General features: G+C 40.5%; 1 protein-coding gene across 1 annotated transcript in view; it reads left to right on the top strand.

Annotated features, from left to right (window-relative positions):
• LOC118429333 (serine/threonine-protein kinase SMG1-like) overlaps nucleotides 1-14,669 on the top strand; it is an 85,971-nt gene that overhangs the window by 14,709 nt on the left and 56,593 nt on the right. The window contains exons 6-15 of the mRNA XM_035839814.1: nucleotides 7,717-7,765; nucleotides 7,937-8,013; nucleotides 9,516-9,588; nucleotides 9,888-9,985; nucleotides 10,867-10,955; nucleotides 11,656-11,740; nucleotides 12,085-12,157; nucleotides 12,858-13,006; nucleotides 14,031-14,132; nucleotides 14,550-14,626. Of these exons, the coding sequence (XP_035695707.1) occupies nucleotides 7,717-7,765; nucleotides 7,937-8,013; nucleotides 9,516-9,588; nucleotides 9,888-9,985; nucleotides 10,867-10,955; nucleotides 11,656-11,740; nucleotides 12,085-12,157; nucleotides 12,858-13,006; nucleotides 14,031-14,132; nucleotides 14,550-14,626 (872 nt within the window). The remainder of the gene's footprint in view (nucleotides 1-7,716; nucleotides 7,766-7,936; nucleotides 8,014-9,515; nucleotides 9,589-9,887; nucleotides 9,986-10,866; nucleotides 10,956-11,655; nucleotides 11,741-12,084; nucleotides 12,158-12,857; nucleotides 13,007-14,030; nucleotides 14,133-14,549; nucleotides 14,627-14,669) is intronic.

The raw sequence follows: 14,669 nt of genomic DNA on the forward strand, positions 1-14,669 counted from the left end.
GCAACCTAGTTTTTGCCCCAGGTTGCACACTGTGCCACCTGGCTCAGTGTGTATTTTGTACACTGGGTTTGCAAGATTGCGGAAAGGCAAATATTGCTCTTATGCTGTTTGATGTGTATCTGTGACCTGTTCTGGAAAAGAAACCTGAATTACTAGTATCCACTCAGTGACACCCTATGCTATAGTAGTGTGTGCGAGTAAAAAAAATGACTCGAAAAGACAACAACAAGACACGCAAAATGTGTAAAAGTGATAATCAAGAAAATGTAAAATAATGTGTTTTTTTTTGTTTTTTGTTCCTGTAAAATTTGTTAATGCCTAGGGAAAAATGTTGGGTTTCCTTTTTCAGTTCTTAAAAAATTATGGTCATTAGATGGGGATTATATTTTTTTCTTGTTCTAGTGTGACATTATATTACTGTATAGTTGAGCAAAATAAACTGAAATGCATGAGGACACCAAATGTCTTTTGAAAAATTGTCAAACTTGAGTGTTGTGCACATTTTGATTAATAGATACATTTTATTCTTAATTAGATAGGACAAGCAGTGTATTTACTTCAATAGGAAGCAGGCTGAATAAAAATTATAACTGGAAGCTATGTGACTCCACTGCCCACCCAAAAAACAGTCTAGGGTCGGCAGGTTTTTCTAGGGTACATTGTAGGTTGGGAAACAGGAAACACAACTTTTTTTTTTATTAGGCTTAAAAAATTGATTTTGAAGACAACAAAACATGCAAAATGAGTAAAGTTATGATGATGAAAATGTAGAATAATGTGTTTTTTGTTTTGGTAAAATTTGTGTAGCAGTCTGTCAAAACCATTAGCAGAAGGGGGGTGATAAGTTGTGAGTCACGTAGACAGGCTTCTGTGGCCTCAAAGCCACATAGAGAAGTAGATTATCCTGAAGAAGCTTTATTTTGCTGGATGCCATTTGAAAACCCTTGTGTTACGTCTCTTCCAACTTCTTCCAACTTCAAGTCAAGTTTTGTTTCTTTCATTATTCATGCTAACCTTTGAAGGGATTCCATAAGTTGAACATCAAGAGTTGGCAGTTTGACACAGAATATTGCCCTCTTGGGGAGATTTAGTCGTTTCAAAAGACTCCAAACTCCTTTGAGCTCTGCCACAGTGGAAGGATTTTTTAAAAAGAAGTGTGTCTATGCGTAGGTACTTAACAGCGTGCAATGTGCCTTTCATGTTGTCTGAAGTCGTACTCTAAGATATATGGGGAATGGTGAACTGAGCAGGTAAAGTGGGGAACTAATGGTGGAGAACTAGAATTTTTGCCCTGGGACGCTTGTGATTGTATGTGCGTAGGTGTGTCGGTAATACAGCTTATCCATCAAGTCCTTTTGTATAGAAGAAAAATCCAAGAAACCTTATATTAGGTAAAGTTGGATGACACACTCTTGTCCATTATTCAAACGTTCTATTTGTAGTTTGTGACAGAAGGAAACTTTATCTTGCCCACACAGAAAGAGTTTTGACTTACCAAAATTTTTGGCTGACTCAGTGTCAACCTTGTTCACATTTTGTAACTTTTGTAGATCCTGTAAAGCTTTTGTAACCTATTTTTGAATCGAAAGAATAGCCAACGTCCAACTTTGCAGAAAAACAAGAGAAATTATGTACTGTAAATCTTAAAATTTTTTATTTCTTTTCACAATTTTCATGTTGGCTCACAACTCCAAAATTATGTTTTTGTGCGACATTTTTGTTTAAATGTCAAACTTATAACAAAGCAAAATCCTCCTACATTGTATGGTATCCATTTCTATCACAAAATCACTGCAAAAATAAACAAATGTACAGTACAGTTAGTAATATTATTGACATATAGATAATATATGGGAAATTGTAGAAGAGTAAATGCAGAGAGTGGTACCGTTCTCTAGCCACCAAGTTAATTGAGCACCAGAGAAATGGACAGTCCCACAACAGTACTCTTTGGGGAAGTGTCACACTTTTGAAAAAGCTCCCACTACTCCTAGTTAGGGACAAGTTATTATAATGAATAGCGGAGTTGATTCCTTGTGAAGAAATCATTATTCATGTACATTGTATGTTTAAAACAGTTGATACTTGATTTCAAGGGGTATACCATAATCAATTGTCACATTGTCCTCATTTTTAGGCCAAAACATCTTGATAGTGCAGTGGATATTCTAGTACAAAAATTGTACCTATATTACACAGTAATAATAGTTGTACTGTAAATGCAGAAACTTTCTCGGTGGATTAATGTGGCTGCCGCTTCACTGCGAATATAAAACCACGGCAAACATTTCTCCATAACAGTAAGACTAAGAGACTACAGTGCATGGTGCTACCGTGACATTAAATCCACAGCAAAAAGTCCATTTTCCCGCTACCGCGAAATTAAATATCTGCAAACTTAAATGCTTTTACAGTATATGTTAGGGATGGGTACCAGTACAGAAAATTTAGGTACAGGTACGGCCCAGTTCCAGAGCATCAGGTCCAGGTCCAGGTCCATACCTGAATCTGGACCTAATTATATTGTGAAATTAGCAGTTGCTCGGGACAGTTGGCCTAGTGGACTTACAGCGGCGCTCCCGAAATATACGTCAGTTTGCGCGAAACGTGTTGCGAAATTTCGCAGAACTCACTCCGAAATTTCGCAGAACTCACTCCGAAATTTCGCAGAACGCAGTCCGTAATTTTGCGTAACGCACTGCGAAATTTCGCAGAACGCACTACGAAAGTTTGCGTAACGCACTGCGAAATATCCCCCTGCGTAATCGAAACACCCATGCGAAAGCCTTCTACGTAAGAAATCTTACGCAAATTTTGGTCGTTAATGAGCAGTGATTACACAATGCAATCAACATGACAATTGATCGTCCTTATTATCACGTATTCATTGATAAATTGTAGATAATATGGGGGCTGGAAAAGCGTGGTGGGAGCGCAACTCGGAGAACGTCTGACCGCGTGGCGGTGCGGTCCCAAATCATGAACAACATCAAATAAGTAGAAGAATAAATTACAAACAGAAGGGTTAAGAAAAGTCGACGTAAAACTGTTACACGGTCTTTGATTGAGGATCTAAATGACATCGAACAACGCAAGACATTAAGGGTCAATGACCCGTAGATAGCGTACTTGCGTAAACCCAGGATAAACCGACACGAAATCGGCTCTACTCTAACGTTACATCGTCATTTCTATGTAGACGGACTGGAAAACTACGGCAGATTTCACAAGCAAACAATCTACTCTTGTATCTGATTATCTTAAGTTCTTGAAATTTATGTTAGCAGGCCCAATTTTAGTATTCCGCGACAAAAAACAATCATTGTTGTTGTTGATGTGAAAATCGTGTTTCGCGTAATTTCTTCAAGATGGCCGTCGCAGCAGCAGCAGGAAAACAAGGTCACAAGGGGTCAGTGGACGACTCCACTTTTAAAGTAATATGGTAAAATATGGAAACGTGTATTCTGATGTATAGTATATCATATAGTGATTGTGATATAGGAACGATTAATTTTAATTAAATGGATTTCTGTCAATTAGACACTACACAAAGTTGTTCTTTGGTCAAAGAAATGAGCCTTGAAGAGAAAAGTTTTCTTTCCACGGGACCACTTCGGCATACTGGTACATGCAGACAAGCCAAGCCTTGCGAACAAAGGATTTTGCAAGGCTCCTTGTTTTATTGTTGTGACGATTTGATTCTTAGAAATGACTATGAACTTGTAATCAGCAGTAATTGAAGGTCTAATCTTTGTCGGCAGCTAGAGGCATTCAGACAGCGAAGTTGCTGGTGACTCGCGTTGTGAGTCACCCAAGCCGATTAGGAAGGAAATTTTTGATGGCGGCGCTGACGCTGGCTTCGTGTTCAGACAATTCTCATCACTGTATAAAAGATAAGATAACCACGCAAATGTCTGTCAGTTTTGACTCAGACATACGATGGCGAAGACAACGAAATGCTAGAGACGCAATGATGTTGCTGAAGAAAGTTTAGGTCAGCCGGCGTTCCGAGACCTACAAGTCGACGGTTCCAACCCAACTGTTGCAACCCAACTGTTGCATGTTGTAATAATTCTTGCAATAGTTTTGAACTCATTCTAAGCCCATTCGCTGTTGTGAGTTATGGAACGTTAAGCCTTATGAATGTTCCAACGCAATGTACTAGTAATTATTCTTGACTTGGATGTTAGCCCATAAATGACAGCTAATGTCATAACAGACATAACGTTACGCAATTTTACCAGAAAAAAAAGGGAAAGGAATGGCGTTAAAGTTAGCTAGTGTTGAATAATCGTTAATGTGACATTTTTTCCTCTTGAAAGTGAAAATATAAGACATGCAGGATTTGCGTGAATTGGTTATATATTGTGTACATGTGTAAAACCATATAATGCCCGTCCATAATTCCTAGATAAAGCTATACTCCTTCGTAGTAGGCATTGATATCTACTTTTCTAGAGGATTAGGATTCAGGTTTTCATCCGCCGACTTGATTTGGAATGACGCTGCTGGTCGTCCAGGGTGCAGGGGCCAACAAAACCTACCGGTTGCTGACGAGCTCCTGTGTCGGAACATCGATGTCAGCCTCTCCTGGTCGTCGGACAATGGACACATGGCGCAACCTTGCTGCAGGGAATTCATCCAACCTTGCAGCGATCCTAGATTTAGACACCTTTTTCTTCACAAGTCTGAATATATTCAATATAACGTTACATTATGTATAATGTAAAACGATATCAAAGTTATATCTGCTCGGTCATAACCTGTATTTCTAGCTAGAATGATGCTCAATGTAACGTTATTGGTATTGATATCATATTCATAGCTACTTTTCTATACGATATCTAGGATTCAGGTTTTCATCGTCTGGCTTCACTTGAAATGACGCTGCTGGTCGGCGGGGGTGCAGAGCCAGAGGGGTCCAACAAGACCTACCTGTTCCTAACGGAACTCGAGCTCTTTGGAGGAACATCGCTGACGGCCGCTCCTGGTCGCCGGACAGTCGAACGAAGGAAACAATACAGGGCATTCATTCAACATTATATTATGTGTTTTAATTTGTTAACTGTATTTTGTCTGCGTATCTGTTCAAACGTGTTAGTGTCATATAGTTTAACTAATATTATATGTACTTCTATGTAGTAAAGCATCGATAGATAATGATTTTGTAAGCCAGCGTAATGGGATTCGGGTTTCTTGCTTGGCGCACTGCTGATCATCGGGGTGCAACTTAGCCAAGGAGACCTACCTGTTCCTTACGGAGTTCTGTTTCTTACGGCATCGCAGACGGCAGCCCCTGGTCATCGGACAGTCGAACGAAAGAAACAATACAGGGCATACATTAAACATTATGTGTTTAGGGTATACATTCACCTTATGTGTTTTCAATGTATTTATTAACCGTGTTTTGTCTGCGTATCTGTTCAAAGTTCTGTTAGCGTAACTAACGTTACGTGTACATTTGTACTTCTACTATGTATTGGTAGTTGTTTTTATAAGATGGGATAATGGGATTTGGGTTTCCATCCGTTGGTTTCCTTGGTATATTGCTGATCATCGGGGGTGCAGCTTGGCCAAGAAGACCTACCTGTTACGGAGCTCTTGGGTCGGAACATCACTGTCGGCCGCTCCTGGTCGGACAGCCGACGCAACCTTACTGCAAGGAACACATTCAACCTCGCAACGATCCTAGCTTCTGACGTCTTGGTTTGACAACTGATACAGATATAAGGCAATAACTATCATAAGCTCTTGGTTTTAAAATGTTGAAATGATAATAAAGAGTTCGTCCATATATTTGAGAAATTGTGTATTTCCAATTCATGCTGCAAGACTGTTGAGCGGGGATTGTATGAATGAGTACAAAAGCAAAAAAAATATACCGCTTGAAAAATAAGGACGCTGTTAGCAGCGGTGACGATCTAGCCCTAATTTAAACGAGTCGTTTATCAATTAGACACTATCGGACTAGGTGCGTCTCAGAATTATTGGTGGTGAGATTTAAAACCAGACCAGTCTAATGCAATGCTGATAATATAAACATCAACAAATGTATACTACATCATATCCCAACATATAGCGTTTAAAACCCGATCGACCATCATCTTTTCAAAATGTTGGAAATACGGTAGGTACATCACTAATATGTGCCAGTGTATGAAGAAACTCCACCTTTTGTCATCTTGGTGCCATCATGTACTTAGTATCAGTTTAAACTGCAAATGACAAAATGTAAATACGAACAACCGAACCAAAAATCTGTATGTCAAATGTTACCGCCTTTTTTTTGTCGCCGCTGTTGGCTGTGATTGGTGACAAGTTGATTGGATCTTGAGTGTAATCGGGCACGCCCTGTCCAAGACGTACATCTGAAGACTGCCGCCATAGCTGCTGCCATGGTAACGGCACAAATAGCGGCATTTCCCATGCGGATCGGGTTACGTGCGTCCTCTACAAATTGTAGTTCTCAACTCGAAAACTTGCTACTATACAGGTTTTAGTCGTGGGGTAAAGAGTCGTTCTCACTGCAAAATTTCAGGCAGCGAAGTGGGAATAAAAAAAATCACGGTGCACCAAGCAGAATGTGATTGCGAGACAGTGTTTTTCGCACGCTAATTTTGACGTCTTTACACGGAAGTGCCCCCGTCGTCTTTCCTCCTTGTAAATGTAAGCACACCGAACATTGTCAACGAAGATCGTTTTATCTCGTGAGAACTCCAAGCACACCATTTGCTGACGACGATTCCTTTTTCAACCTCCTTGCCGAGATGAAGCGAATCACCCCCCGCCGAATGTGAAACGAGGATAGCCGAATATAGAAGTCTCCCCGGCTGTTTCTCAGAGCGTTCCAAATTATGGAAGAAAAAAAAAGAAAAAGAAAAACTTTCCCGTAACTTTTATGTGGTAAAATATGAGGAAAATACTGACACATGTTGGTACGCAGATATTGACAAGATAGGAAAGTTCTAATGCACAAAATTTGTCACCATGACGGCGTGGCTAATCATGAATAGGGTGGCATTGCAAACCAAAAGTACATTTTTACGTTGTATTTTCGTAACTTTACCAAGGACACAGGCCTGTGGTAATTTTATAGCAGTATTACTAATAGCATTTTTGTTCATTTTGTGTGACTTTCATTGAATTTGGTACATGACAACAAAAGGTAGAGGCTAGTAGATTTGTGAGAAGCGACTACCCCGTCCGGTTTGTACATGTACTCGTATATGTACTTTGCCTTTGGCGCGCCGGCTTCAAAGGAAAGGTAAACAAACCGTGATATTTCTCCGCCCACCTCGCGGGCGGTCTGCATATGAATGCGGCGTGTTTCTACGGAAGTTTCGCAGAATTACGCAGTAGGAATTTGCGTTAGGCTCCTGCTTTTCGCGAAACTCGCTGCGTAACTTCGCAGAATGCCTTGCGAAATTTCGCAGAACGCACTGCGAAAGACTGCGCAACGTCTTGCGAAATTTCGCAGAACGCGCTGCGAAAGAATGCGTAACGCACTGCGAAATTTCGGAGGACGTTTCGCGCAAGTTGACGCGTATTTCGGGAGCGCCGCTGTATCCAACCTTGAACCATAACTCAAGACACTTTTGATGGATTTGTATGAATTTGGGTAGTTATTGAAGTACCAAAGAAACACTGCAGTTTTGGGCCCCCTAGCAATTTTTGTCAGGTACTACAGCATTATTATATTTTCTCCCTCTATTTCAGATGGCAATGTCCAACCTCCAATCAGTGCTGGAGAATGCTGACACACCAGGTAATGCTTTTAAAGAAGGCTTTTTATTATCAACATTTCTAGAGTATATAAAACACTATAAAAGTACTGAAAGTCATACATGGAAAGTTCTGGGTTCCTTGGTTGTCTCTATTGTCTCATATTGAAGTTTTTGTGTTCACTGTCTCACACTGGGGTTTGCCTTGCCCACAGACTTGTTGATGGCTGTGGTGGACTGTATCCAGTATGTGGCAGAGTACTACCCCCATGTCTTCACCAATCACTTCAGGGTGAGTCCTTTTGATATAGCTATGTTTCAAGAGATGGTAGAACCTATTGTATACTCATGCACAACTTAAATGATTGCATATGCTCTAAATCACCTTATGGTGTAACACACCAGGTTTGTCCTGAAGAGTACAAGCTTATTTGATCCACTCACACCAGGATCGACTCTTACTCTTTTCGATAAGTATGATAGTTTCTTTAACGTGCTCGAGGTTTTTCTCTCTTCAATCACTGGAGAATTAGCCTACAAACATTTCGTCCTACGAGCGCTGTAACTTGTTGCCCCCCCTAGTTAGGCACTGGTGAGAATTCAAACAAGAATCAATCATCAACGGTTATTGGTCGGGAATCTCCGGTGAGTTCCGGGTGCGTGCGAAAGGTCACGGTGAACCACGTGACCAATCTCCGGGTAGGCTCGGGCAGACTCGGGACTACTCGGATTTCGTCGGTGAAGAAACAAAATGGCTGAAACCCAGCTCGGGCGTGCAGATTCCCAGGTTTTCAAACGCGCTCGCACGGGGAAAATATCGACTCCTGACATGCCTTGAATAGTGTTCCGTAACGTGGTAGGCTTGATTCAACTAACTATATAAAGAAATGGCCGGAAAATGGATTTTTTGTTTTCAGTTTGAAGCGCAAATAACTGCGTAGTAGACCTTTAAGGGAAGAAATTGGTGTGAAGTGCTTTTCCCAAGGGCACAACATTGCGACATGTCAGGCAATTGAACGTCCGTATTCACAGTCATGTACATGTATCTTCACGTTTGGGGTCAACAGCCATAACCACAAAGCCACCATGCTGTGGAAATCTTATGCTAATGTAGAGCAGAGAAGTTAACCTGGGTACCATCCAGGTAGTAGTTTGCTCGATGTTCGTGTCTGCTACCCGATTGGAGAACTGTATATTCAAATCTTTTGGTGGTGACGTCTGTTAATGAGCGAATTAAGGAATGGGTTCTAGAGCACTCGTTCGATGACAACAAACCCTCTTGCAAGTGGACAGAGTATGTTTGGGATGTTGGGATGCCTGTTTGAATGAGCGCTTGAAACCATTCCTTAAATCGATCATGTTTAGGGACCAATCAGCACCCTCGTCCACAATGCCAAACTTAAGAGATGTCAAGGTTTCCAGACAGAATAGCAGAGAAGCTACTGTATATAGTGTATAAGAAAAGTCGTAGCGAACTACTTTCCGGATGGTACCCAAGCCACATGGAAGTGCCTAATGACACCGAACAGTATGAATCACTATGATGTATTATACCACCCTTTTCTCATTAGACAAGAGGACCGAGCTTCTGGAATAGTCATCAATCAACTCAACACACTTGAAAGAACCAAGAGGCCGTTAAAGGGCCAACTGTTCAATGTATTTGTGGAAAAAAGGCTTAAATTTTAAAAACGTAACCAAAAAAGATTATGGGAAGGACTCTATTGCCAAAAGATATATAATTTCATGGCGACAGTACATATACATGTAATTTCTTTCTCTTTTTCTTTCTAGGACACAGTCGATATACTTGTGGGTTGGCACATTGACAGCACTCAGAAAGAAACTGTCATCAAGTACACCTCAGGTATTACGATATGGAACATTCTATGTAATGTATTAGTTATGAAATATGAAGATGTTGCTTTAATGACATATAGAGTTTATGAAAGTGGATTTGCTTTATGAAATATTGAATAAAGATGTAACAAAATGTAGACTTTGTTAATAATCTTCCAGATGTAGAGATGATTAAATGTAGAATATTTCATAATTCATTCATTTCAGAAGAATATTTCATAATTATGGATTTATGAAATATGACATGTGGAGTTGGTCTTAGAGCCTATTGATATTATGTTGTCTGACAATATCATGTGTTTGTAGATATCCTGGTTAGTCTACAGCAGTTCTGGGTGGGAGACCTGGGCTTCTCTGTCACTCTGCTGGGACAGTTCCTAGAGGATATGGAGGCATATACCGAGGTATTGGAATCATCTACATGTAATACATGTAGATTTATGGATATGTAACGTTAATTCACCTTTATCCGTGGAGAAACCTATATCCGTTGTTTTTAGAAATGGGTATCTGGGGATATCAAGTCGACGAACGTCGGTTTGAAACTGCAGTATTTTGAAAATATTATTAGTTTGAAACCAACGTCAATTGACTCAAAATCCTAAAATGCCCTGTTTTTAGAAACAACGGATATAGGTTACCTTGCGGATAAAGGTGAACCAACGTTACTCTTATTTTGGGGCAGTTATTACTTTGTACGGAATGTTAGTTTTATTTTGATCACTTTAAAAGCTGTTACTGCTAAATTTTTATGACTTGTAATCTTCATCTTATTTGTCCTCAAAATGGATTTGAAATCCTGTGACATCACTTTAGTGTTCAATATCTACAAACATTAAGAACTGCTACGTACAGGTTTTTAGCTAGGATTTTACTTTAGGGGGTCAAAATTTCTTGGTGAGTAACGGTAATTGGCGCGACTATTGTAGGGGGTCCCGGGGCATGTTGAGTTTTAAAGAATTTCAAGTTAAAATTGTGCATTCTAAGGTATTCTGAGGGGCAAAATTACTGTCAGAGAGGTTGCATGTACAAATGTACAGTATAAGACTGTGACCACAGATGACCTAGTAGCATCCCTGGTCAATCAGAATTTTATGCTTGTCAGAGGATCTGCTCCCCAGTGTAAGGGCGTCTAGTGCGTCCAATTTCTTGTCATTTTAAGAAAAGCATTGTTCAGATGATGCCATGATGCATGCCTAGCTAAATGCCTGGCTCCTTAGCCTTAAAACCAATGCAAATTTGGTGTCAAGCTATGAAGTATATGGAAAACATGCCTCTTTTCCAGGACCTTCACCGCTATGCCCGCCGGAGCCCGTGTGAAGATGACATTGCTCCCCCTGACGTCTGCTTGCCTAAACTGACGGCTCTTCTAAGGTCTGACTTTTTTTCAAAACTGTCATTAGCTTCGCCAAGAAGATTATATTTTGGTTAGAAAATTTTCGTGTGTCCCAAAATGTAGGTCACTCTCATATAACTCGAGCAGCTGTGGATGGAATGTCATGATATTTGGTATTTGAGTAGCGGTTGTGTATACCAAGGTTTTGTACGAAAATGGTACTTCTGGCACTTTCTGTCGTGAGTGCAGCGGGGTGAGTGTGTGTGTGTGTGTGTATTTGCGGACAAGATAACTTTTGACGCTGTGGATCGTTTTGCATTATATTTGGTGGCTATGTGGGGGTTGGGAAAATGAAGGTAAAGTTCAATAGTAGACCTTCGGCGGCATTCTCCATACCAACCCTTGATTGTTTGGCGAAGGTATGTGTTCGTGGAACTCTAGTTGTTAATTAATTGTCTTGTTATTGTAAACCTGACTATCGGAGTTATATTCAGTGAGTCCCAGCAGTTGCTTTTTTGTACCAATTGAAAATACCCAAAGTTGCAAGCCCTTCTGGTATTTTGAGAAGACTATGTGTGTAAATGTCCAATGTTTGCATCTTCTGTACACTCTGCTAAGCTATTTTTACTCTATGGAACTACCATGGTGAGATAATGGTAGTGGAAACATTGCTAAATGTTCCTTTACTGTTAGCTAGTTTTGAGGTTCTCACAGGGGTTTATTGTGAACTATTTCCAGGGTGTTCAGCACAGTGGTAAGCAGTATGGGGGACCATTTTTCACCCAACCACGGCCCACCTCTCACTGAGGCCTACATAACAGAGGTAGGTTATATTGTAAAGAGTCATGAGCCAATCAAGACTCTCCCCCTGTGATTGGAGGGAAAGTTGCCAGCCAATCACATTGCATCTTGACCATAAGTGGCCACATGATTGGCTGGTAACTTTACCATAACTTAACAGGTGGGAAGGGAATATCTGATTGGCTGATGGCTTGATTGAATGGAAGAAGTCCTGAGTATACATTAAGAAGTGCAGAATTAACCTTGAAATATGAAATATGCCACAATGCATTGAATGTGTCTAAAAAATCCTCTGCAAGAAAAACATTTATCTCTCGAAAATGAAAACATTGATAAACATGAGCATGTTAATTGTTTTTTGTTCAGCTGTTAGACAGAATGGTGAGATGTGTGGATCAGGTGACCACCGACCATCCGTCTGAGGAACTCTTCATTGCAGGTATTATCAGCTATATTGACTTTCAAAACATAGACCAATCCTGACAGTCCATCACAATTAGCAGTTCGACCAATGAAAGAACGGTAATTAGCGTTTCAATGAGAAAGCGGTTGTATGTCCATCAATCGCTTTTCACTGAACAAACTTTGTAATCAGAAAACTGATGTTTATGCTAGGATAGGTTTCGGACAATGGTAACTTGGACAAGCAAAATAACATAATTGAACTAATAGTTTGACAAGGAATTGACCTGTAACATGCTACAACAAGTCTTGATTGTCCCAATGACATGATTAAAATGTGTATGGTTATTATAATGTGTAAGGTAGCATGCATAGTCCAGTGGTTAGTGGCCCTGACTCTGGAACTAGTAGCTGTGTGTTCGATTCCGGCTATACCGCTCATCCGACATGTACGCTACCGGAAAGAGTTGCAGTACTTAGGATAGGACATAGTCCGCTGTTTGTGGAAAAGAGCTAGCAGACTTTTGCCAGTACAATGAGCCTGTAAATACTGTACACTGTGTCTATCTTCTCTGCCATGACCAGTGAAAGAGTACTAGTAGCTCTTCAGTGAGTTATAAACTGGTTCGAGATCCCTTTCCCTTTTTGTGTGAAGGAAATTGTATACGTAGCACTAAGTAGAAAGAAAAGGGTGTTGAATTCTCTAGCTTCACAAATGCTCTGTTTCTTCTGAACAGCGAACACCTGTGTGCGGCTGCTGGGGCAGGGCCTGGGTTCCGGGCTAGCACAGTCGTGCAGCGGGGTCCTGGCTTACAGCACCAAGCAGACAGAACAGTGCATGCTGAGCAGTACCCACTCTATCTCAGCTCTCAGATTGCTCAATAAGGTAGGTTTTATAGTAGTTAACAGTGCATGCTGAGCAGTACCCACTCTATCTCAGCTCTCAGATTGCTCAATAAGGTGGGTTTTGTAGTAGTTAACAGTGCATGCTGAGCAGTACCCACTCTATCTCAGCTCTCAGACTGTTCAATAAGGTGGGTTTTATAGTAGTTAACAGTGCATGCTGAGCAGTACCCACTCTATCTCAGCTCTCAGACTGTTCAATAAGGTGGGTTTTATAGTAGTTAACAGTGCATGCTGAGCAGTACCCACTCTATCTCAGCTCTCAGACTGCTCAATAAGGTGGGTTTTATAGTAGTGCATGCTGAGCAGTACCCACTCTATCTCAGCTCTCAGACTCCTCAACAAGGTAGGTTTTATAGTATATTAAACAAGTGCTAAAAAGTAATGCAATGTACGCCAAATAGCAGTTACTCAAGCGACTGGACATGATTTTGGAAACAGTCAGATGTTTCAGGTAGAATCCTGTACCTTTCATCAGTGACACTGAGGAGATCTCATTGGAGAGCAGGTTTTTATCCTAACTATGAATTAATATGCAAAGGAGAGGAAGACAATTTTTAGGCCAAAAACATTATTTTTTTCTTCTCCAGGAAATACTCAACAATGATGAGAAAGTACCAAAATGGGAAAATGTGTTAAGTTTGTGCTTGTAGAAGTGAGACTAGCTAGGTAGCCATGACTGTAGTTGTAAAAGTGAAACAAGTTAGATAACAATGTAGTTGTAAAAGTGTGCCATGAGTGTCACTGTTGCTTCACTAGGTCACATCTTGAGTACAGTGATTAGTGTCTTGCTGGCTGTGATGCCATTTTGTCACTTCAATAATTATTACTCTTGTAACAATTTTCTGGTGTATATTTTGAAAATCTAGATCTTGTTGTTTTTTTTTACTTACATGTTGTGTATCTTGCTTTTCCCCCTTGTCTCACTATTTTTGCAATCTGCAGATGATGTCATCCAGAAAAATTACTTGCCGTGGCCTTAACCTTGTTGGACTATCCTATTACAGATCCTCGAGCTGGTGAACACCTCCCTACCCGTGTCTGTGATTGAACAGATTCTGGGTCCTGGTTCCAGGTTTCTACAACTCAGGTTCTACACCCATCCAGAGGTAAGCAGGGCTCGAAATTCATTTTGGGGATTAGGTGCACTGGTGCACCCAGCCAAAAAAATCGCCTTGACAGACATTTTTATTATCTTTCTAACACTTAGATGTCAAGAACATGATGTATACTATTATACTTTGATATCTTTACATACATAAACGTAAGAAAATATTTGGGTTCACCCTGTGCACCCACAGAAAAAAATTGGGTGCACAGCTCCAATGTTGGGTGCACCTGGGTGCACATGCACCCAGTATTTCGAGCCCTCGGTAAGGGTGCCTGATTTAGGCTTATAGAGAGCGAGGCCAGGTGTTTCACCCCTGGCAATTGGAAAATAATTATATTATGTATCTGTTGCAAGAAATGTATTTAACAGTAATGATCTGTACTAAACTAAGATTTTACTGCCTTTGTAAACCCAGGTGATGCCATCTGTCCTGAAGGTGTACCGGAGTCTTCTGACTCTTAAGAACATTCCACTGCTCGACATGGTCTACAGGTAAGGCATCCTTGAAGACTCACCCATTGGTAAACAGATTGTC

This window comes from Branchiostoma floridae, chromosome 13, assembly GCF_000003815.2.
Source record: "Branchiostoma floridae strain S238N-H82 chromosome 13, Bfl_VNyyK, whole genome shotgun sequence".
NCBI lineage: Eukaryota > Metazoa > Chordata > Leptocardii > Amphioxiformes > Branchiostomatidae > Branchiostoma > Branchiostoma floridae.